The following is a 27,404-nucleotide window of genomic DNA, read 5'->3' as shown; positions in this document are numbered from 1 at the left end:
GTCCCTTGAAATTTTCCACATTTTGTCATGTAACAACCCAAAAATTTATTGGGATTTTATGAGATAGACCGACACAAAGTGGCACATAATTGTGAAGTGGAAGGAAAATGATAAATGGTTTTAATTTTTTTTTTTTTACAAATATCTGGAAAGTGTGGTGTGCATTTGTATTCAGCCCCCTTTACTCTGATACCCCTTACTAAACTCTAGTGGAGCCAATTGCCTTCAGAAGTCACCTAGTAAATAGAGTCCATCTGTGTTTAATTTAATCTCAGTATAAATACAGCTGTTCTGTGAAGTCCTCAGAGATTTGTTAGAGAAACTTAGTAAACAAACAGCATCATGAAGGCCAAGGAACACCAGAGACAGGTCAATGATACAGTTGGGGAGACGGGGGCAGCACAGTGGTGTAGTGGTTAGCACTCTCGCCTAGCAGTAAAAAGGGTCGCTGGTTTAAATCCCAACCACGACACCACCTGCCTGGATTTTGTATGCTCTCCCTGTGCCTGCGTGGGTTTCCTCCACACTCCAAAAACATGCAGGTAGGCTAATTGGCTTCTGTACAAATTTGGCCCTAGTATATACTTAATGTGATTGTAGCCGTATTAGTGCAATTGTGACAGAGAAAATTGAGTACTGTCCGTGATACTGCTTGGACCTTGAAGAAGGGGACATACCCCGAAAGCTTGTCCTGAAAAATTGTATGTTAGTGCAAATAAAAAAAAGTATCACGGACAGTACTCAGTTTGCCCTAGTATATGAATGGGGACCTTAGATTGTGGGCTCCTTGAGGGCAGTGACCGATGCAATATACAGGGATATGGACAATTGTAGACACTCACTCAGGTTGAACTGGATGGACTGGTGTCTTTATTCAACCTTACTAACTATGTAAGTTTAAAGCAGGGTTAGGTTATAACAAAATATCCCAAGCTTTGAACATATGGAACGCTGTTCAATCCATCATCATAACATGGAAAGAGTTTATCACAACTGCAAGCCTACCAAGACATGGCCATCCACCTAAACTGACAGGCCGGGTAAAAATCTGGCCTTTATGGAAGAGTGGCAATAAGAAAGCCACTGCTGAAAGAAAACCATAAGCCCTTGTACACACGGTCAGAGAATCTGTCGGAATGAGTCTTATCGGACCGTGTCGTCAGATAATCCGACTGTGTGTGGTATGCATCGGACTGATTCCGTCCGAATCTCCGTCCGACCCAATTTTCCAACATGTTGGAAATATTTCCCAACCAACTGGGCCGGACGGACCTAATCCGATCTTGTGTAGAGCATTTTCATCGGACCAAGTGCCACGCATGCTCAGATCAAATTCCTACATCAAAGCTATTGGCTACTAGCCTGAATGTAGTCCCATCGTAACGAAATTACGTCATCACGTTCTGAAAGATCGGATTTTTCGCCAACTTGGCCCGACCGTGTGTATGCAACAGTTTCGGACACAATCCGACGGGCAAAATCTGACGGATTTGGTTGCCAAAATCTCCGACCGTGTGTACGTGGGCTCAGAAGTCCCATTTGCAGGAAGGTGCTCTGGTCAGATGAGACCAAAATTGAACTTTTTGGCCTTAAAGTAAAAATGTGTCGGGAAAACTAACACTGCACATCACCCTAAACACACCATCCCCACTGTGAAACATGGTGGTGGCAGCATCATGTTGTGATAGGGTATATAATTATTCCTGCGCTACCATGTATGGAAAGATCAGAACAGAACTGCTGCAAGCCCCCGAATAAGGGTCAATCCATACCCATAAAAAGAATAAAATTAAGTGGGGGTTGATGCTACGCTGTTCACAGCAAAAGGAAAAATGTGCTGCTAAAGGTAGCAGTACACATGCAAATCAAATAGAAATAGATAAATGATGCAAACAATAACCACAATAATTGATAAAGTGACTAATATCAAAGTGCATAATACAATGCTAATAACACCGTAATAATTCTTTTATATGTGCAAAAAATATAAATAAACTGTGCAATAATGCAAAATCAAATGTGCAAAACCAGCAACAAAACTTCCCTGATTGTGGCTTGCATGTGGATTTTGTGAACACAAGTGGATTTTTTGAACTAAAGTGGAGAGTTGACAACCAGGAGTTGAAAACAGGCGTTAAGACAGAAGTCTCTAACCTCTATCCTACATCCATCCTCCCATCCATTTTAAAGATCCCACTGCAAGGGGCAACCAGACAGCTTTCCAGAAACGTCAGGCTGACAGCAAGCCAGATTCACCAGAACCAGAGTGTTTAAAGGGGACAACCGCAGCCAGGTAAGCTTGCACCTCCACTCCCCCCCCCCCCCAGTGATTGTTCCAGGGACTCCGTCCGACCGCCTACGGGGGTCAGGAAGGAATTTTTGCCCCACTGGTGCGTTTGGCTGCTACTGTCAGGGGGTTTTTCGCCTTCCTCTGGAACAACCATAGGTTAGCATACCCCTACCTCCGGCCTCCTTTCCATGTTTTACGCTATCCTAGGACGACTATTCCAGATCACAGCCAGACTTCTTTTCTGAGCGGAGACCTCCACCTTAAGTAAAGGTAGCTGGAACAGCCAGCAACCGAATACAACAACTCCTTCCGCATCCATATAGGCATCCCCTGATCAACTTGCGCGCTAATAGCCTCAAGCACGGCGGCAAGTCTGATACCTAGCCCCACCTCAGGATCAATACCCTGATCAGGATCATCATCTTAGGCCCATAGTACCATCAACAGCATCCACAAACCATGTGCTACTTCAAATACTCAGCTGAAGTTCTGCACAGACTAAGGAACATCAACGCCACATTGCCATCTTCCATACAAAAAATACTTCAAAGAGAACAACTATTAAAAACCGGACGACAACCAGCTCCCAACCACAGGAAGACATCTACTCGACCACTACAATTAGATTGCGCCTTGATTAACGCCAGGTCTGCAGTCAAACATAGACTGGAAGTACACGACTTCATCATCGAGAACAATGTAGACTGCCTCTTCATCACCGAAAGCTGGTTAACCTCTGACTGCAATACCATCCTCACCGAATTGGTGCCGGAAAACTACAGGATCCTAACCGAACACCGGATAGGGAAAAAAGGAGGAGGCCTAGCAGTGATCTTTAAAGGTCACCTGGATCTCACTAAACCATCATCTCAGAACCCAGTTCCTTTTATGAAAACCCTGACGCTACATCTTCAACCAACACCCCATGACACCACTCATATTCTACTGTGCTACAGACCACCGGGACCAAAGTCCAATCTTCTTTCACCCCTCACGGAATCCTTTGCAATGCACACCCTAAAATTCAAAAATTTCCTGGCACTCGGAGATTTCAACCTTTGGGTAAACGAGCCTAAAAACCCCATCGCGACTGCCTGCATCAATCAACTAGAAGAACTGGGTCTACAGCAACTGATAAAGAATCCCACGCATGGGTCAGGACACACCCTGGACCTCATTTTCAAACAGAACATCAACGTCAACATACTCGACAACATAACTCTGCCATGGACGGATCACCACGCCATCAAATTCAAAATCACTACCAACATCACCAACGCAAAACGTAAACCTGTAACAACGCACTGGACCAGATCGCATAAAAAACTGTACTCCGAAGCCTTCAAAACCACTCTGTCCAAAAAGATATCTACAATAACCTTAAACCACTCTACGGAGGAAACACTCAACTCCCTGAACAAGGCATTACTGCAATCAGCAGACTCGGTAGCACCACTCATCAGGAAGAAAAATGCTGGATGGTTTAATAGCTCCCTCTCCGTACTAAAGCAAGAACGCAGAAGAGCGGAAAGAACATGGAGAAGAAATCCCACCGAGGAAAACCTATTTAACTACAAAGGTCTCACAGAGAATTATCGGAAAGCAATCTTCAAAGCCAAAAAGGACCACTTCTCATATACAATCTCAACGGCCGCAAACCAACCACGGGAACTGTTTAAACTGGTTAATCAATCAATGAATCCGGTGTGCCTAGAACCCCCAGAAAGCGAATCCCAGGATTACTGTGACAAACTGTCGGATTTTTTCATCGATAAAGTCAAAACCATCAGGGAAACAATTTGTCAGAAGAAAACATCCAACCTCAGCCAGCAAATACATAAAGAGGATGTCTGCACCAACATACCGCAACCACCAAAATTTTCACTATCCCCAATTACCGTAGACACCGCAAAAAACATCATTAATAAACTGCGTGACAGTACCTCACCTATTGACATCACCCCCATCAAAACTACTGAAAGAATGCTCCGACATCGTGGCTCCAACCATAACCCACCTCATAAACCGATCATTCCACGAAGGGATTGTTCCCAGCATCCTCAAACAAGGCATCGTCAAACCTCTACTCAAGAAACCAAACCTGGACCCTCAGGATCCAAACAACCGTAGGCCGATTACAAGCCTCAACACCATTTCTAAGATCATAGAGAAAGCTGTAGTACATCAGCTACAACTTCACCTGGATGCTCACAAACTCCTGGACCCGCTGCAATCAGGCTTCCGCCCGGGTCATGGAACAGAAACAGCACTCCTCAAGATTTGGGATGACGACCTCGAAGCAGCAGATGACGGAGAGCCGTGTCTCCTCGTACTGCTAGACCTAAGTGCAGCGTTTGATACAGTAGATCACAATACTCTACTCATCCGCCTCACAGAAGTATCCGGAGTCCAAGACCTAGATCTCCAATGGTTCGCGTCCTTCCTAGGAAATCGGTCACAGACAGTGAAACTAGGAAATTTCCTCTCCGAAACTCGGGCAGTCACCTGCGGAGTCCCTCAAGGCTCTCCGTTGTCACCCGTTCTCTTCAACATTTACATTCGCCCACTCCTTTAAATCATCAGATGCTCAGATCTCTGCTTCCACTCTTACGCTGACGACACGCAACTTTATTTCCGGATCAATGGAAAAAAAGGTCACCAACAACAACTTGAAAACTGCCTCAAATCAATAGAGGACTGGATGACTACCAACTCCCTCCAGCTGAACCAATCAAAGACAGAGCTTCTTATCTTACACCCAAATCATAAGCCCGCAACCAAAACCTCCTGGTCTCCACCAACCGTCTTTGGGCAGACTATCTCCCCAAAAACCAAAGCGAAGAGTCTCGGGGTTATTCTAGACGCACAAATGTCAATGGATGCGCAAATAGGATCTGTAGTCAGTCGATCTCACCATCTGCTGCGCATGCTTCGCAGACTCATCCCTTTTATCCCAAAGAATGACAAAGCAGTGGTAGTTGGAACAATCATTAATTCACGACTGGACTACGCAAACTCGCTTTACATAGGATTACCACAATATCAACTTGCGCGATTACAACTGATCCAAAACACGACGGCAAGGCTGATAACAGGAAAAAATCCCTGGGAATCCATTTCTCCTTCACTGAGGAGCTTACATTGGCTAACCGTAAAAAATCGGATCACGTTCAAGACCCTTTGCCTCACCCACAAATGCGTGCATAGAGAAGCTCCACAATACCTAATGGAGAAAATAAATCATTACACACCAAACCGCAGTCTTCGATCAGCCAACAAAAACCTCCTCCTCGTGCCCAAAGCCCGGTATAAATCCAAGGGTGATCGGAGATTCGCTGTCCAAGGGCCTCGGCTATGGAATGCTCTACTAATCAACATCCGCCTGGAAGAAAATCACCTGGCTTTTAGGAAAAAACTCAAGACCTTCCTCTTTTAGCAGATGATCAAAGCTCGCCACAGCGCCTAGAGGCGATTCAGTTCGCATTGTGCGCTATACAAGTATTTCATTCATTCATTCAAAGTGCAAATGGCCTGTGAAAACAATGCAATAAAGTGTGCAAAATGGAGTAAAGTCCTTGAGATGTGCAAAATACAATTTCACTGTCTAAAATGCAATAAAGTCCGGAAATGTGCAAAATGCAGTGAAACTGTGCAAAATGCAATGAATTATTTTCTTCTTTGCGCAGTGGACATTCAAATGTGCAAAAAACAGAAGGTGCTGAGGAATAAATATCTCCTCTTCATGCAGACACACACACTAGTGAAAGTGACCTCTTATATTGCGGTAATGAGGTAACCGTATATATGTATAGCTCTATAGTGACTGCTTCTCACTTATGTTCCTGGACCAGTGTGGATCTGTAGTTGTATTTGTCTCTCAGTGGTTGCAAGGAGAGTGATGAGAAAAAAGGGGGTTCCGGATAGTGTAGTATTTTTTTATAAAGCCGGTAGTTTGTATTAGTAAAACAATGAGGGTACTTACATAGAATACAAATGCATAAACTTTTCTCCACGGGCGGCGAGCTCGTTTGCTAGCATCAGCCTGAGTGCCTTTCCGTCCCTACTCGTGGCATCATGGTCACGTGACTTCATCAGACCCATATTAGTGTCTCCTCATCAGTGCTACCTCATCAGTGACCACCAGTTCAGTCTATCAGTGTCGCCTCATCAGCGCACTTCAGTGAAGGAGAAAAATTACTTAGTTACAAAATGTACTGACAGAAACTAAGTAAAAATAAAAAAAATTTCAACATTTTTGGCCCTTTTATTAAAAAAAAAACAACAACCCAGCAGTGATTAAATACCACCAAAAGAAAGCTATATTTTTGTGAAGAAAATGATAAAAAAATATGTTCGGTTATAGTCTGCAATTGTCATTCAAATTGCGACAGCGATGAAAAATGGCCTGGGCAGGAAGGGGGTGTAAGTGCCCTGTAGGCAAGTGGTTAAAGATATGAAAAGGACTATTTAATATTTACAGATAATCAGTGCTTGTTGGGAGTCTGATTTCAGGGATGCAGTGAAATATTATATATCTTCAGCGTCAACTATACTAAAATTCCCCAAGGTGCTGCAAGAAATAAAAGAATACATTGTCAATTAAGATAATGTCATAATGCACTCCTGTGTTCCAACTTCTGCGGTCTTGGCTTACATTATGTATTGTTACGACAGACTTGTGTAAAATCTGTGTCTTTGTGGCCCCAAGTTAAACATTTACTTGGGAGGAGGGGCCATGTTGCATATTGACAATCGCTATGTACTTGTGTTCTGCACTTTCATTAGAGGTTGTCGTTCCTGCAGGCAAAACTCTACAGAATACCAAAGTTGACTGACAAGTCTAACACGGCTGGAAGACAGGATAACGGATTTTTAATATACTTTGTTATTGTTTTAAAAAAAAAATAATCGTAATGAAAAAAAAAATGTTTCATATTTTCTCAATTTAATTTTCTGGAGCTGGAAATTGTCACTGCATATAAAAAAAGGGTTGCTGATTGTTAAACGCTTTCTTACAAGAGACAATTAGAATACACATATCCAGAATGCTTTACCTGCCAGAATATTTGTAATTGAGTACAAAAATTTGGTGTTCCTTATAGATTACCTGAACTTGTGGTGGTCCCAAACAACCACCCATGTATCGCTGTGATGGCTATCAGCAATGTACTATAAGTTAACATAAAAACCAGCAGGAAATTCCACAAATGCACAATCCAAGCCAGATTTAGCTTTATAAAAGAAGTTTGTTTTTAAACTTAATGACCAGACTAGTACATTTGACACAGAGATGCAAACAGATCACACCCTCTGCTGAGAGCTATAGCTAAGCGATTAGTAAAGCTCACTCTCCCTGGTAATTGAAGCGCTCTAGCTCTGACTTCGCAATGGGGCTAGTCAGCCCTCTGCAGAGAGGCCACTGCTTCCACACAAAGTGCAATGGTTCTTCTCTGCAGCATGCTGATAAGGGACTGCTTCCCTGCTCAGGCCGTGATTGTTTTCTAAATAAAATGAACTGTAATGCCCCGTACACATGATCGGAAATTCAGCCAACAAAAGACCGATGAGAGCTTTTGGTCTGAAAATGCGACCGTGTGCTCCATTGGACTTTTGCTGGCGGAATTGAGAGTATGTTCTCAATTTTTCGGTTGGAAAAAGTTCCGATCGGAAATTCCGATCATCTGTATGCTATTCCGACGCGCAAAATTCCTACGCATGCTCGGAAACAATTCAACGCCTGCTCGGAAGCATTGAACTTAATTTTCTCAGCTCATCGTAGTGTTGTACATCACCGCGTTCTTGGTGGTCGAAATTTAAGCAAACTTTTGTGTGACCATGTGTATGCAAGCCGAAGTTCAGTTCTCTCCAGTGCTTTGTCTTAAACCATTTCTGGGTGGCTTTTTGATATTTGCTTTGGGTCATTGTCCTGCTGTAAGACCCATGACCTCTGGTGACCCAACGTTCTGACACTAGGCCCTGCATTGCTCCCCAGAATTCTTTGGTAACCTTCAGATTTCATAATGCCATGCACACAGTCAAGACATCCAGTGCCTGAAGCAGCAAAGCTACCCCAAAACATCAGTGAACCTCCACCATGTTTGACTATTGGGACTGTATTCTTTTCTTTAAAGGCCTCATTTATTTTTCTGAAAACAGTAGAATGATGGGCTTTACCAAAAAGCTGCGATTTCGTCTGTCCCACAATATATTCTCCCAAAAGGAATTTGGCTTCCTTGGGTAAGTTTTGGCAAACTCCAATCTGGCTTTTTTCTGTGTCATCAAGGGGGTCCTCATGGGTCTCCTACCATAGCGTCCCTTTCTTTCATTCAGATGATGACGTATAGTGCAAGCTGACCCAGTTATACCTTGTGCCTGAAGGTCAGCATGAATTTGTCTGGAAGTTCATTGAGTTTCTTTATCCACCATTCCAACAATCCTTTGTTGGAATCTTTGATCAATATTTCTCTTTTGCCCACGTCCATGGAGATTAGCTACACTGCCCTGGGCTGTAAACTTCTGGACAATGTTGTGCACAGTGGGCACAGGAGATTGACTTGTAACATTGAGGTTGTTCATACTTTTAGACTTTTTTTGTTCTTAAATCCTCAGACAATTTTTTGCTGCTTTTTCTTTTCTCCATGCTCTGTGTGGCACACAACAAGAAAACCCTTTTCTCCATTTTAACTGGTTGCTGGTGTTATTTCTATATTGTCAGCACCTGTTAATGGAGAGCAATTTTCAGCTTTCAGCGCTGATGCACTTTGAATGACAATTGCGCGGTCATACAACACTGTACCCAAATTAAATTTTTATCATTTTTTTCCCACAAATAGAGCTTTCTTTTGGTGGTATTTAATTACAGCTCGGAGTTTTATTTTTTGCTAAACAAACAAAAAAAGATGCAAAAAAAAAAATCATGTTTAAAAGTTTGTTATAAAATTTTGCAAACAGGTAATTTTTCTCCTTCATTGAAGTGCGCTGATGAGGCGGCACTGATAGTCTGCACTGGTGGGCACTGATAGGCATAGTTAAGGCGGCACAAATAGGCACAGATAAGGCAGAACCGATGGGCACAGATAAGGCGGCACTGATGGGCAAAGATGGGCACATAAGATGGCACGGATGGGTGGCACAGATGGGTAGCACGGATGGGTGGCGCGGATGGGCACTGATAGGTACCACTGATAGATGGGACTGATGGGCACTGATAGGTGGCACTGATAGGTGGCTCTGCTGGGCACTGATGGGCGGCACTGCTGGGAACCGGTAGATGACACTGATGGGCACGGATATGTGGCACGGGTGCAGCACCTTTGTTAAGGCAGATTGTGGGCACTGCTGGGTGGCACTGTGGGCACTGCTGGGTGGCACTATGGGCACTGCTGGGTGGCACTGACGGGGGGCACGTACTTTTTTTATTGTTGCACTGGCAGGGGGCAGGTGGGCACTGACAGGGTTGCAGGTGGGCACTAGCAGTGCTGGCCATGATCGGGACTGATGTCCCGATCACGGCCGCCGGTGATCGGCTTATTTTTTTTCTCCTCGCGCTGACAGCGCGAGGAGGAATAATAGCAGATTACCGGCTCCGTTATATCACATGATCACCTGTCATTGACTGACAGCTGATCACGTGATAAGGGGTCGGGATCGACCCCTTGCACGGATCGGTGATCAGGCGAGTCTCGTAGGCTCGCCGATCACAGAGCGCGCCGCGCGCGCCCCTCAGGGGGCGCGCAGACCGCTCATGCACGGGACTACGTCAATAGATGTAGTCCCGGAAAAGGAGATCCGCGCTGTAGCCGTCAATTGACTATAGCGCGGATCTCAAGTGGTTAATTACAAATTACAGAAGCATCACAAACTTTGGATGCAATTATTTCTTACAATTTTGAGAAGGTGCCAATAATTTTGTCCAGCCCATTTTTGGAGTTTTGCGTGGAATGTGTCAGATGAGGCTTTTTGTTTCTCCACTTTTTTGTGCCATACCAATACAAACAAAAGAAATAAACCTGAGAATGCCTAAATATTTGTAATGGCGACAACTTTCTGTGCATTATCTGACAGAAATGCAAGGTGCCAATATTTTTGGCCATGACTTGTTCTAAAGTGCGGCACTTTTACATTGTGTCTCATTAAATGCGCTACTTTTACATTGTGTCTTATTAAATGCGCTACTTTTACATTGTGTTGCATTGAATGCGCCAAATGTAAAAGTGGAGCTAAAGTTGAACTCCAATCTCTCAAACATTGATTTTTTTTTTAATCCTCATGCTGCCAGCATTAGTAAATAAATAGGAAAGTATAGATTTTTTACATGTTTTAAAAGTTTATTTTTAAATTTCGTCAGTTACTTTCTGGTTTCTTGCCTAGGAAATTGGTGCCCTACATCCCAGGAGTCAACAAGAGGGCAGGAGAGGAGGAGGGTTTTCTCAGCTATGCACACACTCTTGCATGCATGCTTGAGCTAAGGGCAGATGGATTCAAGGGAGGAAATGCTACGTAAATTATGTGCCCGTACTCAAGATGTTTTTGGTTTCTGGTGCTCAGATTCAGTGAAGATCATATTTAAGATCGACTCTCTTCTGGCGTACATAGAGAAAAACTGTCTCAGACAGATTTGTGTCTCGCTCATGTACTCTAATGCCTTGTACACGTGGTCGGACATTCCGACAACAAAATCCGTCTGATTTTTCCCGGACGAATTTTGTCCTAAACTGGTGTTACATACACACGGTCAGACAAAGCTGTCTGAAAAAGTCAGATCGGATTTTTTTGTCGGAAAATTTGAGATCCTGCTCTCAATTTTTTTCCGTCAGAAATTCCGACGGAAAAAGTCTGATAGAGCCCACACGCGGTTGGATTTTCCCACAATATAATCCGATCGGACCTTTTCCGTCGGAATTTCCGACCGTGTGTACAAGGCATAAAAGTGTCGCAGCATGAGCCAAATTCAAGTACACGTTCTACATGAATTTGGTGCATTCTTCACCACTTTTATAATGCATAGGAGACACTTTCACAAAATCTGCCTGTGCCAGTCTATATGAATTCCAGAGCTTGTCTTTTATATCACCTGTAATATATTTGATTGAAAACTGAGTTCAGTTGGAGTTTAGGATGGAAACAGAATTAATAGTAACCTTTTTAATGATCGCAGTGCAACAGCAACCAGAGAAAAAAAGCAAACTTGTATTACCAACTTGCTTGATTTAGCTGTGTTAAAAGCATTAATGTATTTGCATCTAGTTGTTGTTGCCACCGAGTTAGAAAGTGTTGCTTCATTAGGTTAAATGAATGTTTAGTAAGTGGGGCCATATTAGCAATTAAAATTCTGAACAGCTGCCAAAGCACTCTCAGCAATATTTTTGTTTAAAAGAAAATTGGCCCTTGACAACAGTAGTAAAAAAAAAAATCTGCCTCTATCAGGTAGAGCTGAAAAAATGGCAATTATAAAAACAACAATTGCATATAAGAGGTTTTGCAGACGAGTGGAAACTATTTTCAGGTATTCTTGAAGGAGACTTTACAGATTTACAGTCTGCAGCTCATTAATTTTCACCAAGGGCCATGGAAAGTTTAAGCCCTTATCTGAAACTGCAGCAATATCAAGACCACTCAAGTACGCCATCGAGCACAGCTTTATCCGGCTGTAGATCAACAGTCAATGTTGCCTTTATCTACTTCATGACCGCCCTATTGCAGTTTTACTGTGCGCAGGACCACGTATATATCTCCCGCACTTCTGGTTAGCGGGCGCTAATGCCATGGGCCGCAGACTTCATGTCTGCCAGCACCCACTGATCATTTATTACAGAGACAGAACAGCAGTCTGCCTATGTAGATGAGGCAGATTGTCGTTCTGTCAGTATAGAAGACGTGGATACTGTGTCTCTGCAAAGCAGGGACGAAGATCCATGTCTTCCCCTAGTAAAAGCACCTCCCACAAACAAACACTGGCTAGACACACAGTTAAGCCTTTGATCACCCCTGATGTTAACCCCTTCCCAGCCAGTGTCATTTGTACAGTGACAGTGCATACTTTTAGCACTGATCACTGCATTGGTGTCACTGGCTCCCAAAAAAGTGTCAGTTGATGTCCACTGCATTATCGCAGTTTTGCTGATCGTCGCCATTACTAGTAAAAGTAAATAAAAATTACATAAATATATCCCATAGTTTGTAGACACAATAACTTTTGCCCAATCAATATACGCTTGCTAGGATTTGTAGCAGAATATATATTGGCCTAAACTGATGAAGACATTTTTTAAATTTTTTTTATTGGATATGTTTTGTAGCAGAAAGTAAAAAATATAGTTTTTGGGGTTTTTTTTCAAAAATTTATTTTTTTGTTTATAGCGCAAAAAATATTTTTGGGGTACAGCGTCGCATGAAAAATGACCTGGTCATGAAGTGGGGGGAGGGGTAAATATTCTGAACTTGAAGTGGTTAAATTCTAAACATTACAAAATCGCTTTACAAGCTATATGAAAAATTAGGTCACGGAACTAATTTATTACATGAGACCAAAACATTTTTGGTTTAAAAAGTTTTGGTGCCTATGGCTCATTATCCTGACCTGAAATTCAGTAGCTCCCAGAAAGCTCATTAGATGCTGTTGTACATAGGCCTTCTTTTTCTCACTCTTTATCTGAAATCAGCCATGTTAAAGCAGATGGTCGCTGCCTTAGCTACGCATAGACCTCTATGAGCATCACCTCCCTTAACAGGCAGCCAATTTCAGCATGGCTAATTTCTGATACGTGATTAAGTCTTCTGCAGTCCTCAACTACTTTTCCAATAAAGCTAAAGAGTTAGGGGAAACCTATACTAACCCAGAGAAAAATTACAGTCCACAACAGTCAGAACTTGTGCTGCATTCACATTCATATTCCAGGTCACGAATGAATGAATTAAATACTTGTATAGTGCACAATGCGAACTGAATCACCTCTAGGCGATTGTCTTGGAAAGTATTGAAGGCTTTGGATCAACACGAGATCCTGGCACTTTGCACTTTCTCAGAAAAAGCTGCCTACATAGTTCTCTCAGATCACATTTCCATTAAGTTTTGGAATTGATAAACACCCCCTTTCTCAACTTAATGTTTCCTAGAAACCTCTTATAAATACAACTGTCTGGACAAGAAAAAAAGTCACTGCTGACTTTTTTTCTATAATTTCTGCCATTTTCATTCTCCTTTCACGGTCTAGTGTAGGGCATCCAAACTACGGCCCACAGGCCATCTACAAGATTTTATCCTGTCAGTGGCATATTCTCAATGTGTACAGCCGAACCCCCCCCCCCCCCCCAAACCATACCTGAACATTGATGAGGACCCTGACATAGGAGGACTCTAATGGGGACCCTGATTCTTACGAAGTGCTTTGATATAAGGGGAACTCTGATGGTGTTTGTGATATAAAAGGAGCTATGATGGGGACCTTTGATATAAGGGGGGCTCTGATGGGGAATTATTTTCAGTCCATGAATATTTATAAAATATATAATGTCGCCCTCATACTGAAAGGTTTGGTGACCTCTAGTTGTGTGAGTCACTGACCTGAAACAAATATGCATCCAATGAAGTTCTTGATCCTAGCTTGCGTATATTTTATTAGCTTAGAGACTCCCTGAATATCAAAATCAAAAAGTCAAGAGAGCTCTAACCCACAGTGGCAAGTACCAAATATGTCAACCCTGATATGTTCCCTTACAAGAAAACCAGTTATAATTGGCTTTAGACAGGAATCTTAAAAGTTAACCTTTCAAAAAGATAGTAAATGTGCATATTTTTGCAGGTAAAAAAAATGGGCAAGTGTTTTTATTTTTTTTCGTGATCAGCAAATTGCAGGTACAATATCAGTTCCTGCAGAGTCTTATATGAACCAAAGTAAAACCTCCTTCACTTAGGGGTGGCGTTTAACAATTTTACGAATTCTCCACTTGACTGTCTTGCAGGTAAAGCGCAAAACACCTTGCTCCCCCCTCAGGAAAGGGGGTATCCTTTCATATACTAGAAAACAACAACAAAGAGAAATAGTGCATTACCATAACACAAAAAAAAACGTAACAAGTGATATATTTACAAATGCGTGTCATGCACAGGCATATCAAAAGATACAAATGAGACTGCCTCCAAGTTCACAGTGCTGAACTGATAGCATGGGAAGGCTTCATAGTGTCCAAAACGGCTCACGCATTTCCAGGGTCAAGCTGTCTTCCTCAGAGCTAAAAAAATCTCTTCACAGTTTTTCTCTAGCTTGTGCTTGTATCCCCATATGGGCTTTCAGTTATAAAGCTATAGGAAGACTGAATGAACCATGAGCATGCTCACTGTTCATTCAAACTACAAGTACATCTGCCGCTATAGAAGACACTTGTAGTTTTTTCATTAATAGGAATCTGTGAATGAATGATGCGGCTGTGTGAGCAGAGCCCCACTGTTTTCAAAAAGTTACAGTTGGTATTGGAGAGGATTGCCTGCTCACTGTCAGAGAGAGGAGCGTTGGAGGCGAGAGGTGGATGCATAGGAGTTTGTTGCATGTATACCCTAAATATGGGTATAGCATGGGGTGTAGCATGTCATATCCTTTAACCACTTCAAGACTGCAATACACATATATACGTTATGGCTTTGAAGTGGTTTACTGGGGCTATGGCTGAACCTATCAGTCATAACCCTGTTATTGTTTTAATTTTAAGCCGCCAGCTCATGAGCCACTGGAAAGCTTTCAGAATCTGGTATGTCTCAGGCTTACTGTTTTCTACCGGCTCACCTGAGAAATGATCCATCAATGGGGCTGGCTGCTCCCATAGGCAATCAAAGAGTAGATCGTCTTTTTTAATCAGAAAAAATATGTTGTTTTTGTTGACAAAAGGAAAATAATCACATAATCACATACACAGACATTTGAGTTACTGGCAGCTCATGTAGAGAATAATCAAGAAGTATTACAAGTTACAGTATATAACACAAGCCCCCAAACCTATGTATTATGCTGTCGAATGTAGCTCCAGTACCATTCAAGGAGAACTTGAGTAGAAAGGAAGAAAACACAGAATAGCACCATCGATTAAAGCGGAGTTCCACCAAAAATAGCAAATATTAATTCGCTATCAGCACACAAATGGGTGGGATTTAGCCTAGAGCCTATTAGAGCCTCTGTCTTTTAATAATGTGCTTCAACCCCCCCCCCCCCCCCAATTGAGATCCATAGTCTGGTGCCCTGTATGTAGATCAGGGGACCGGACATGGGGGGGGGGGGTGGCACCTGTGTTCTCCTAATGTGTGGACTGCAACTGATGATGTTTGACCCTTGACTCAAGCTGAAGAGGCAGACTCAGATAACATAATTTATTCAAATTCTTACATATTCCCATTTGTGTCTAGCTTTTTTTTTAGGTTCATTATTGTAGATGATGAGCTTGACAAATTATCCCTAGCAAGAAAAAGCTCTTGCTGAAAAACAGCCTGTGTGCCAGCATCTTAAAATGAGTTCCTTATGCATCTTCTTGCCAACAATGCCAGCCTGACTCAGTAACCAACTTTGTCTGCGTTTGTTTAACAGACTGGAAAGACTACGACGGGCAAGAGTTCAGGCACAAGGGACAGATTGAAGCGCTGGAGCGTCTCCTGCAGCAGGTCCGAGCTGTTCATCAACATTACAGCTGTCGAGGTAACAGTGAGAGAATGAAACCTTGCCAGACTTGGCCACTGAAGTGTCTGAATTACCTGTCTCCTAAGAGTCGGTACAATCTTTTTCATCAAGGAATCAGTGTCCCATGTATCAGCTCGCAGCAGAGTGGCAGCCAAGCAAATCTTTCATATTAGTTTGTAGCAGTACAAGTAAGTAATATGCAGATGAGGTTTCTGGGAAGGTCAGATAATAGAATTATGCAACATGGCATGTCAATTAAAAAAATTCTCATATTCACTTATGCGATCTTTCTTCTCAGAGGACCCAACTTTTTTTCTTTTTTTTTTCTGATCTAACATATAACACATTCAGGCAAATATCCTTTAGGTCTCTTGTGTATTCCTCCAAAAGAATAAATCATGTTTGCAGTTTAGCTGACGTAGGAGTGAGCATACTGATATTCTGCGAGTGGAATTTTGTGAAATGCCACCATACTGAACTTTCAGTAGTAGTGTTATGTATCGTATTAGCCATCTAGCCATACCTCCCATCAAAGTATGTAGACATAGGACACTCCCCCTTAAAGGAGAATTCTACAAAAAAGGATTAGTTAAACCCACAAGTGCTTTTTTTACCACTACTATTCCTTTATTTAGAATTTGTATATAGAATATATACATAGATATATATAGAATTTGGATGAAAGGTTTAGCACTGGGAAACGCTTGTTGAAAGATAAAAAGTGCCTTTTTTATATAACCATATAGATCAGACCCAATTTGGGAATAAATGAGGAGGAAAGAGGGACAGAGTGAGTTGGTTCCAAATTCGAGACAGTCCCTCAAAATCGGGGACAGTTGGGAGCAAACTTTAAGTGATATCTTTTATTGACTAACTAGAGCTGCAAGCTTTCAGGACCACTTAGGTCTCTGTCAGGCTTTAAAAAATGTAACTGAAGTAGTAAACTGTTCCTTTCGAACTTTCTACCAGTTACATTTTTTTTGTTACTGGCAGCCATTTGCTTAGGGGGCTTGTGCCCTAGGACCTCCAGTTACTGAATGAATTTACCAGCCAGTGCCCTGTATTTATTAGGATGGTGTTCCACACTTCACTTTGGATGCACTGTCATTAGAAGAATGTAGATCATTAGCTCATCCAATCATTTAAATTGGTTGCAAAGGTATAATTATTTTTTTCTTAAAATAATAAACATCTTATATTTACCTGCTCTGTGCCCTGCAGTTCTGGGGGCATTGGGGTGGGGGAGCAGCAGTGCCATTTAATACAGGATGAGCTGGGACAGAAGCAGCATCTGATGGGTGGTTGAGGAGTGGAGAGGAAAGCAGACTCTGATGAGAATTGTGGTTTGTGAAGAGCAGGGGGATCCAGCAGCATCAGATTTTATGGGGGGGGGGGGGTGAGGAGCAGTGAGGTTAAGAGCAAGTGGGTCAGTAGTAGCTGATGGAAATTGAGGAACATGAGGCAGCATGAATTTGTGTGGATGCGTTTGCAGGGGGGCTAGAGAGTGGAAGATCTGAATTGGTGGAATGGTGTACAAGGGAAAGCACTGAAGGCTGCAGGGGAGATAGTATGGTAGGGTGGGAAATTGAGCAGCTTATAGAGGAGGAGCAGTGCTAGGTATTGTGGAGGAACAGCAGGCAGACTCTGAATGGTCCCTGTCTGCTCAGCATCAGGGGAGAAAATAATCTTTATGTATACTTGGAATTTGCACCTAGAGCACTGAAAATGGGCACTACAGTAAATTAGCACTGTTAGTCCCCTGAAAAAGCCACAAAAGCTGTGAAACACGTTGGGTTAGGTTGCGTGGGGAAAGTTAAAATATTGGAATGAGGTTACTGGATTGAGGAAGTTTAGAACCAAAGAGTTATAAAAGAAAACTCTGCAATATTGGTAATACGCGCATTAAGGAGTGAGATAGTTGAAAAGGAAGCACATAAAAAAAGAGAAGAATATACAGTATGTATTGATAGAGGGGACTAGGGAAAAAAAAATCAGACCAGTGAAAATTAGTAAAACAAAGGAAATAAAAAAAATACAAAATAAAAGAATCTAGAATCAGAAAGAGCAGAAAAGAGAAGCAAATAAAAAGAAAACTGATGTAAGGACACACATATTGCTAGTGCAAATCTCCTAGTGTTATGGAAAGGTACGATATGTAAATAAGGAAAGTACAGATTCACAAAAGTGATATTTGACAATAGTTTAAAAAATTATAAATAAAAGTTGAATTAAGTTCTTTGATAAGGTGGACATGCAAATAGTAATGCATGTAGCATTCATTTTGATGGCTGTGAAATATTAATTGACCCCAGGCACAGAGTTAAGACTGTGGAAAACTTTAAGATAATAAAGCTCAGTTTTGGGATATTATTAAAGAAGAGAAGGTAACGAAACGTCACATACTCCGCTTGAGTGCTTTCGTCATAGACCACTTCCTCCTAGTCTAAATACAGATATCAGATATTCCAACCACTCACAAGCACAAAACAAGACGATACTTGTTTAGTTGCTGAAAATTGACTTTTTTTTTTTTATTAGAACCAAAATACAAGTCGTATATACAGTAAAAGAGGAGGTTCCTCCCTCCTGCTCATATTACTTTATCAATACACCTGTAATCAGAAACAGAATTAACAAGATCTAATTAACTAATCCCGTAAAGCAGCTGATGTGACTCCATGCCCTCCTGAGCATTGTTAGGATTAATCAGGATTTCACTACAGGTCAGAATTGTTGTCACCGAGCTTCACACAGTAGATTATACATTATCATAAACATCAACACAGAACTCCTTCATACAATAGCAAGGTTACTTAGTACAAACAACAATGGGTGAAATACTCTTAGAAGCTGTGGCAAGCCAGACTAGTCTCATTTGCATTATAGAAGACAACAGACAGGTGGCTGGATTTGATGATAGTAGCATCTAACAGTATGTGTCCCAACAGTATGAATTGGTCACTATTTCTAATATGGCATATACAGGGTTCCCAGAGTCTGTGTGTCTTGGGGGACATGGACCTGAATCTAAAGTAACACCACCTCAAGGGTCCCCAGGCATACAGCTCACAAAGAGCACAAATGCCAGGGCCCATAATCAATAGTAAAGAGGCCAGCATTCAGTCCCCTCCAAAAGCCCCTGTCCCAGGTGAGTCTGCCACAGTTACCCTTACCTGCAAGGATTGAATTAGAAGAGCAGTTACTGTAGGTGCAGATGAACACTATACCACCTCAGAAATGGTATGCTTTTGAGTGGGTTTGTTACAGCCATAAATATACCACCCTTACAAAAGTAATACAGATTTTAATTGAAAAAAGTCCAAAACACATCTGTATTTGCTAATATTTTACTGGTTACAATTACTTCTTGTCCCCCCTTACGCCTTTAAATCAATAAAATTACCAGTGAAAAAAAAGACCAAAACTAGGTCAAAATAAAGCTGATCAGCCAATAAACGTGTGCCCTCCCTGTAGGTTTAAAGTAAACCTATCCCAAACATTGACAATATACTCATTGGGGAAAAAAATGATATTTAAGCAGAGAGGTGGAGCTATAGGATATAGTCAGCTTCAGTTATGTTCAATTCTTGAACCTTTCATGTAAAAGTGTGGCTCCTTCCCTATCTGCAAATTATTCATTCTTTAATGGTATGATCAGCTTCAATGACTAATAGGCAGGTGCGGGCAGTAGAAAAGGATGGTGCCACACATGACAATACTTAGATTTGCATTTAACTTTAGCTGCAAATGTTCTAAATATTATGACATTAAGTTTTCACTGATAACCATTTCGTATGTATTTTCTTAAAAGGGTAAGTTGATTGCCCTGGCTTGTTGACAAGTTTACTTTTTTATTTATTTTTTCTAGAGGTATACCACGAAATTTTGCCCCACATCTCTGTTCTGCTACATATTTAACACATTGATTTCACACTGGCAAATGTGAAGGATCAGGGATGAAAAATCTTGTCTAAGCCTAGGTTCACATTGACAGCTGGAATGAAATAGTGATGTTTTATTATTTTATTTATTTTATCACAAGTGTGGTATTAGATTCAAACATACTGAGTTGAAAATTATAATTCGCTCAGATTTCGATCGGCAGCACTGAGATGCTTTGACCATGAGCTTGATTGCATTTTGATCGATCGCATCATGAGTTTGCATGGTGAAAGCAGAGATACGATTAATAACTTACAATCATATTTATCATCTATTGATTGAAATCCACTTCCCTATGTGCTGCATATCTATAAATTGGGTTGTCAACCACAGATAGATTATTCCTATAGAGAGAGATTGATTGGGAAGGAAATCTACCATTTTTTTTAAGTGTGTGTGACCAACGTTATACTGAGCAATATTGGGGAGCATATCCATAGGGAGAATTTTTACCGTGATTTTGTGCGGGGTAAAAGGTCACCAATGTAATAAGAAGAAAAACGCCCAAATCTGCCTTAAAAAAAAGGCTCCAGAACTTGTTTGAGCTTCAGGCGTTTTGTAGCTTCTGGCTTCAGGTGTTTTGGAGTGGAGATGTGAACCATCTCCATAGGGAATAATTGATTTTTTTCCCCTCCAGCACTTTGTAGCTTCAGGCTTCAAGCTACAAAATGCTCAGGTGTGACTGGGGCCTGAGAAGGAAGGAGGGTCCTTCCTGTTTCAGGAGAGGTAGTTTTGGTTCCCATTGAGGACCATACTTTGGGTCTTAGTCTTGTCCGCTTTGATCCCTCTAAGGACTGTGTAGCCAGTTCTTCTCAACTGGTAGCTTTAGGAGGAGAAGGTACATTTCAGGCCAGACATTGCAAGTGGAGGATGTCGGAAGAGGGTCCTGTTTTCACCCTGGGGCATCTGTAGGCAGACCAAACTAGTCTTCTGCTGCAGGTTTCCTCTGAGAGGAACCGGAAACGTCTTATTTACTTATAAAACCTGTCTGCTTGGGGTTAGGCCCCTTTTTCTTGTTTGATTCACAGACTCGTGTAGAAGACCATTTTGGTGCTTTTCTATTTTGCCAGACAGAAAGTTAGGGGAAATCTACAACAGGGGGACAGACACCACTAACAAGCTGACAGGGGTTCTAGCGTTCCCTTACCTAACTAAAAAATATATTTTTTTGTCTTTGTTGCTTATGGACAGTTTCCTTCATTTCCTGTCTGTTAAAAGGTTCTCTGGGGGACAGTGAGTATGGTTATTTTCCTAAAATGAAGCTCTGGGCATCAGTAAAACCTGACAGGGGTTCCAATCCTACCCTATGCTATCCAAAAATAAAAAATAAAATTTTTGGCTATACATAATACCAGATATAAAAGTGTCTCTTACTAATGAAAAAAATTGATAGCATTTAAAAATCTTAATGAAAATATACAGTGGATATAAAAAGTCTACACACCCCTGTTAAAATGTCAGGTTTCTGTGATGTAAAAAAAGAGACAAAGATTGATAATTTTAGAACTTTTTCCACCTTTCATGTGACCAATAAATTGTACATCTCAGTTGAACAACAAACTGAAATCTTTTAGGTGGAGGTAAGTAAAAATAAAATAATATGGTTGCATAAGTGTATACACCATTAAACTAATACTTTGTGGAAGCACCTTTTGATTTTTATTACAGCACTCAGTCTTTTTGGGTATGAGTCTATCAGCATGGCACATCTTGACTTGGCAATATTTGCCCACTCTTCTTTGCAAAAACACTCCAAGTCTGTCAGATTGCGAGAGCATCTCCTGCGCACAGCTCTCTTCAGATGACCCCCACAGATTTTCAATCAAATGCAGGTCTAGGCTCTGGCTGGGCCATTCCAAAGCTTAATTCTTCTTCTGGTGTAGCCATGCCTTTGTTGATTTGGATGTATGTTTTGGGTTGTTCCAATGCTGAAAGGTGAAGTTCCCCTTCATGTTCAGCGTTCTACCAGAAACTTGAAGGTTTTGTGCCACTATTGACTGGTATTTGGAACGGGTCATAATTCTCTTTACCTTGACTAAGGTCCCTGTTCCAGCTGAAGAAAAACAGCCCCAGAGCATATTGCTACTACCACCATGCTTCACTGTGGGTATGGTGTTCTTTTGGTGATGTGCAGTGTTGTTTTTGCAGCAAACCTATCTTTTGGAATTATAGCCAAAAAAGTTGAACCTTGGTTTCATCAGACCATAACATGTTTTCCCACACACTTTTGGGAGACTTCAGATGTGTTCTTGCAAAATTTAGCTGGGCTTGGATGTTTTTCTTTGTAAGAAACCCTGGACCCACCATAGACAGGTGGGGCAGGGCCTCTCTCCATTGGGTATGGGTTGTAGGAGGCCCACTGGAAGGTGTCGTGGAATCTTACTCTGAGCACACACGGAACATGCAGCTACAAAGGCGGTTACATCAGCATGTAGACTAGGCCACCAGAATTGTTGGGAAATAGTCTAAAAGGGTTGATTCCCAGGGTGGCCAGCAGCCTTGAGAGAATGGTAAGTCTGGAGCACAGCAGTACAGAGACTCTCTGGGACAAAGCAGCTGTCACAAGGTTTCTCAGGAGGAGCATGCACCTGAGCTGCAAGAATTTTGTCACCTAAAGGAGAAGTGAGACTGGTGAACCGTATGCAGAATACGATCAAGAGGAGTCACAAGAACCTAAACGACTCCATCTTGGAAGTGGAGGAAAATTGTTGTGACAAAGCGTCAGCCCTTACATTCTTAGTACCAGGTAAGAAAGACAATATAATTGAAACTTGACAAGAAAAGAGCCCATCGCACCCTTCTGGGAGAGAGGCGTTTAGCCTCAGTCAAGAATGTGAGCATCTTATGGTCATTAAGAATGAGAACTGGCACAGTGGTGCCTTCGAGGAGATGTCTCCATTCTTTCAGGGCTAAACTGATCGCTAACAGCTCTCTCTCCCCAATCTCGTAATTGCACTCCGCAGGTGACAACTTCTTGGAAAAGTAGTCACAAGGATGCATATCATTCTCAGAGGTAGGACGTTGAGGCAGAAGGGCGCCAACTCCAGTCTCAGAAGCATCAACCTCAAGGATAAAAGGTAACCTAGGATCAGGATGTGCCAACACAGGAGCGGAAACAAAGGCAGCTTTGAGAATCTCAAAGGGTTCAATGGACTCTGGAGACTTACTCTGTGGGTTACCGTCCTTTCTGGTCATATCAGTCGGACTTGACCAGAGATGAGAAGTTATGAATAAACTTCCGATAATAGTTGGCAGAGCCAAGAAAATGCTGCATAGGACGTAAACCCACGGGTTGGGGCCACTGTATGACTGCCGAAAGTTTCTCTGGGCCCATCAAAAAAAACAGCAGTGGAAATTACATAACCCAGGAATTTAACCTATTCACAATGGAATTGGCACTTCTCCAATTTACAATATAGATTGTTCTCTTCGTTTCTGAAGCACACGACCTACTTCTGTGTGGTGGCTCTCCAGGGACTTGGAAAATATGAGGATATCGTCAAGATAAACCACCACACATAACTGCAACAAATCTCTGAGGACATCATTAATAAATTCCTGGAAAACAGTCGGCGCATTACAAAAGCCAAATGGCATTACGAGGTACTCGTAATGGCCTGTTCTGGTATTAAACACTTCCCGCCCAAGGACATCATAGGACGTCCTGGACTTTCAATGGGAATATCTGAATGATGCTAGCAGCCACAGGCATCATTCAGATATCCTTGTTTTCAGCCGTTGATTCTGTGCACCATAGGAATGATCATAGTGGCAGTTCCACCGCTTGATCGTTCTTACAGGCGATGGGAGGGGACATATTCCTTGTAATAGGAATAAAAGTGATAAAAAAAAAGTTGTAAAATTAAAAAAAATAAAGTAAAATTAATTTTAAAAAATCATTTTTTAAAACAACCCTGTCCCCAGTAGTTTGCGCTCAGAAGAAAACGCACACGTTGGTCCCTCCCACATATGTAAACGCCATTCAAACTACACATGTCGGGTATCCTCACGTGCATTAGAGTGCAAGCAACAATTCTAGCTCTAGACCTCCTCTGTAACTCTCAATATGTAACCTGTAAAAAAAATTAAACCGTCGCCTATGGAGATTTTTAAGTACTGAAGTTTGGCGTCATTCCATGAGTGTGCGCAATTTTAAAGCGTGACATTTTGGGTATCAATTTACTCGGCGTAACATCATCTTTCACATTATACAAAAAAATTGGGCTAACTTTACTGTTTTGTTATTTTTTAAATCGTGAAACTTTATTTTTTCCCAAAAAAATGCGTTTAAAAAATTGTTGCGCAAATATTGTGTGAGATAAAAGTTCCAATGACCGCCATTTTATTCCCTAGGGTGTCTGCTAAAAAAATATATATGTTTGGGGGTTCTGAGTAATTTTCTAGCAAGCAAATTATGATTTTTACGTGTAGGAGAGGAGTGCCAGAATAGGTCCGGTATTGAAGTGGTTAAACACAGTTTTCCTCTCATCGCCCTACTTAATCCTCATGAGATTGTGTGCCCCTCTCAAATCAAGCTTCGTGAAAAATGTTGTTCCCTTGAGGCAGTCAAATAACTCCATAATCGGATAAGATTTCCTAATTGTGAAATGATTGAGATCCCTATAATCAATACAACGTTTCAGTTCACCACTCTTCTTCACAAAGAAGAAACCAGCAGGAGACAAAGATTTCTCAAATACCCTTTTAAAGGAAGCTACAAAGTCTGGGTAACTCAAGACAATGGGTTTTTGCATCTCCTATAGAGGGTTTGCCCAGCCCAAGGCTCAGAAAGCAAAGATATCACAAAACCCACTTTGCTTCTGTCTGTGGGAAACCCCCTGGGGCAGCATCCCAAAGTATATCTCAACCTGGTTGAGAAACCCTCTGCATTCAACTGGATCGCCCCCAAATAGCTGTGGAAGCGGAGCAAAACCAAGGGTAATACTCGAGGCGGTTGCCTGCACAGGGACTGGGGCAACAGCAGGGTTGGCCTGCAACACAGGTTCTACTGGAGCGGCCACAGTGGGAGATTCCAGGTGAGCCGTGCGAGTCAGGAGCGTCTGCAACGCCATGGTAAACTGATTCGTGCAGTGATCCTGGTCATCCAATCTGGAAAATATATTACCAACAAGTGGATTATCTGCATCTTCTGAATTCATGGCCTTCGCCTACTGTCAGAAACCATGAATCAGACCGAGACAGAAGTACAGTTAAATCACACTTGTTTAATATAAAAGTTAATAGAACAAACATAGTCAAAACATAGCCAAAGTTTGGTAACCGGAACGGATAGTCGGACAAGCCAGAAAGTCAGGAAGCCAGGAATCAGCGTAGTGGAACAGCACGCAGGATCTGGAGCCAGAAGAAATGTCAGCCAACCAAGTCTTTAACAGGAGTGCAGGAGAAAGTCTCTGATGTTGACCAAGGTGAAGGCAGAGATCATCTGGGCTGGACGGCTTAAGTAAACAGGACTGATGAGCAGGATATCATCAACAGGTGAGTCACTGTGAAGAGATAGGAGCTGGCATTTAGCCGACAGCTGAGCAGAGTTGGGCCAACTCGGAGAAGGAAGGGCTGAGCCCAGCCCTTGACACTTTTCATCAACTTTGGAGGAACGTCCAGTTCTTTATACTGTCACTGTTGTGCCATATTTTCTCCACTTGATGATGACTGTCTTCACTGTGTTGGGTGGTATATCTAATGCCTTGGAAATTCTTTTGTACCCTTCTCCTGACTGATACCTTTTAACCTTTTAACAATCCCTTTGATGCTTTGGAAGCTCTCTGCGGACCATGGCTTTTGCTGTAGGATGCGACTAAGAAAAAGTCAGGAAAGACCTACTAGAACAACTGAACTTTATTTGGGGTTAATCAGAGGCACTCTAAATGATGACAGGTGTGTACTGACTCCTATTTAACATCAGTTTGAATGGGATTGCTTAATTCTGTACACAGCTACAACCCAGTTATAAGAGCTAATAAAAAAGTACTCAGATCTTGCAGATCCCAGGCCGCGCTACGGAGGCTAAAATGAGATTAGGACGTAAATGGAAGGGCACACAAACAGCGTCGCCACCCCTATAAATCGCAGCCCCAAAGGGATGCAACCAGTAATAGAAATATTTATATACGGGGTCCGGCGCCACTGTTACTTGGCTACAATGGAGTGTGTACACAGAATGTGAGTACACGCACACCACTGGCCTCCACAAGAGCACAATAGTTACCAAAGTAGGTATCAAACCTATCCAAAAAAGTTGTATATATAAATTACAAAGGAGGAGAAGGGGGAGTATGCAGAAACAAACCCTTCGACTGGCCTCTCCTAATATAAAGGTACCATTACCACTGATATTGTACACCCGTACCTATAGTCAACCACTAGGGTTCCACAGATGATAATTATGCGTGCATAAACGTCAGGGGTTACTACTATAGTGCAAAAAATACAATCATATACATAACGTGCAAAAGTGAGGAACAGAATATAATCATTAACCACTAGATTAATAAATATAATAGAAAGTGATCACGGTCCTATTATATTTATTAATCTAGTGGTTAATGATTATATTCTGTTCATCACTTTTGCACGTTATGTATATGATTGTATTTTATGCACTATAGTAGTAACCCCTGACGTTTATGCACGTGTTTAGATTTTGTGTACGCATAATTATCATCTGTGGAACCCTAGTGGTTGACTATAGGTACGGGTGTACAATATCAGTGGTAATGGTACCTTTATATTAGGAGAGGTCAGTCGAAGGGTTTGTTTCTGCATACTCCCCCTTCTCCTCCTTTGTAATTTATTTACTTATTTATTTATTTACAACTTTTTTGGATAGGTTTGATACCTACTTTGGTAACTATTGTGCTCCTGTGGAGGCCAGTGGTGTGCGTGTACTCACATTCTGTGTACACACTCCATTGTAGCCAAGTAACAGTGGCGCCGGACCCCGTATATAAATATTCCAGTTATAAGAGCGTGTGCATACTTATGCAACCGCATTATTTAATTTTTTAATTTTTACTTCCTCTCCCTAAAAGATTTCAGTTTGTTTTTAAATTGAGTTGTACAGTCTATAGGTCACATTAAAGGTGGGAAAAGTTCTGAAATTATTTAGCTTTGTCTCATTTTTTACATCACAGAACCTTGACATTTTACCAGAGGTGTGTAGACGCTTTATATCCACTGTAATAATGGCTTTTTCCAATCACAGCCATCGTGATGTAAACACAGCCTGGGGGGGCATCAAGAAGTGGGATTGAGCGGTCGCTGACCATGCAGTGCCGCAATCCCAGTGTGCCTGTGTCCCCCAGAGACAGGGCAATGTTGCTCAGCAGAAGGGCTCTGTGATTGGCCCTCCTGATCACATTATGGCTGTGTCCAATCACAGCTGTCATGTAGTGTAAACAGAGCCATTGCCAGGCAATCGGTTCTGCTTCTTTTCACACACAGTCAATGAGGAGAAGGAGAACGGATCTACAAGCTGGGGATCAGTGCATATG

The 27,404-nt window shown here is 41.8% G+C and overlaps 1 protein-coding gene across 1 annotated transcript in view; it reads left to right on the top strand.

The window, feature by feature from the left end:
* The window catches only part of ANKFN1 (ankyrin repeat and fibronectin type III domain containing 1), a 666,636-nt gene that overhangs the window by 433,685 nt on the left and 205,547 nt on the right, over positions 1 to 27,404 (top strand). The window contains exon 10 of the mRNA XM_077458934.1: positions 15,862 to 15,969. Coding sequence (XP_077315060.1) covers positions 15,862 to 15,969 — 108 coding nt within the window. The remainder of the gene's footprint in view (positions 1 to 15,861; positions 15,970 to 27,404) is intronic.

Source organism: Lithobates pipiens, unplaced genomic scaffold (assembly GCF_037356315.1).
Source record: "Lithobates pipiens isolate NorthernLeopardFrog02 unplaced genomic scaffold, aLitPip1_a1.2 Scaffold_28, whole genome shotgun sequence".
In the NCBI taxonomy this organism is placed as follows: Eukaryota; Metazoa; Chordata; class Amphibia; order Anura; family Ranidae; genus Lithobates; species Lithobates pipiens.
Note: the sequence above shows the minus strand (reverse complement) of the source record. Positions and strands in the feature narration are given on the sequence as shown.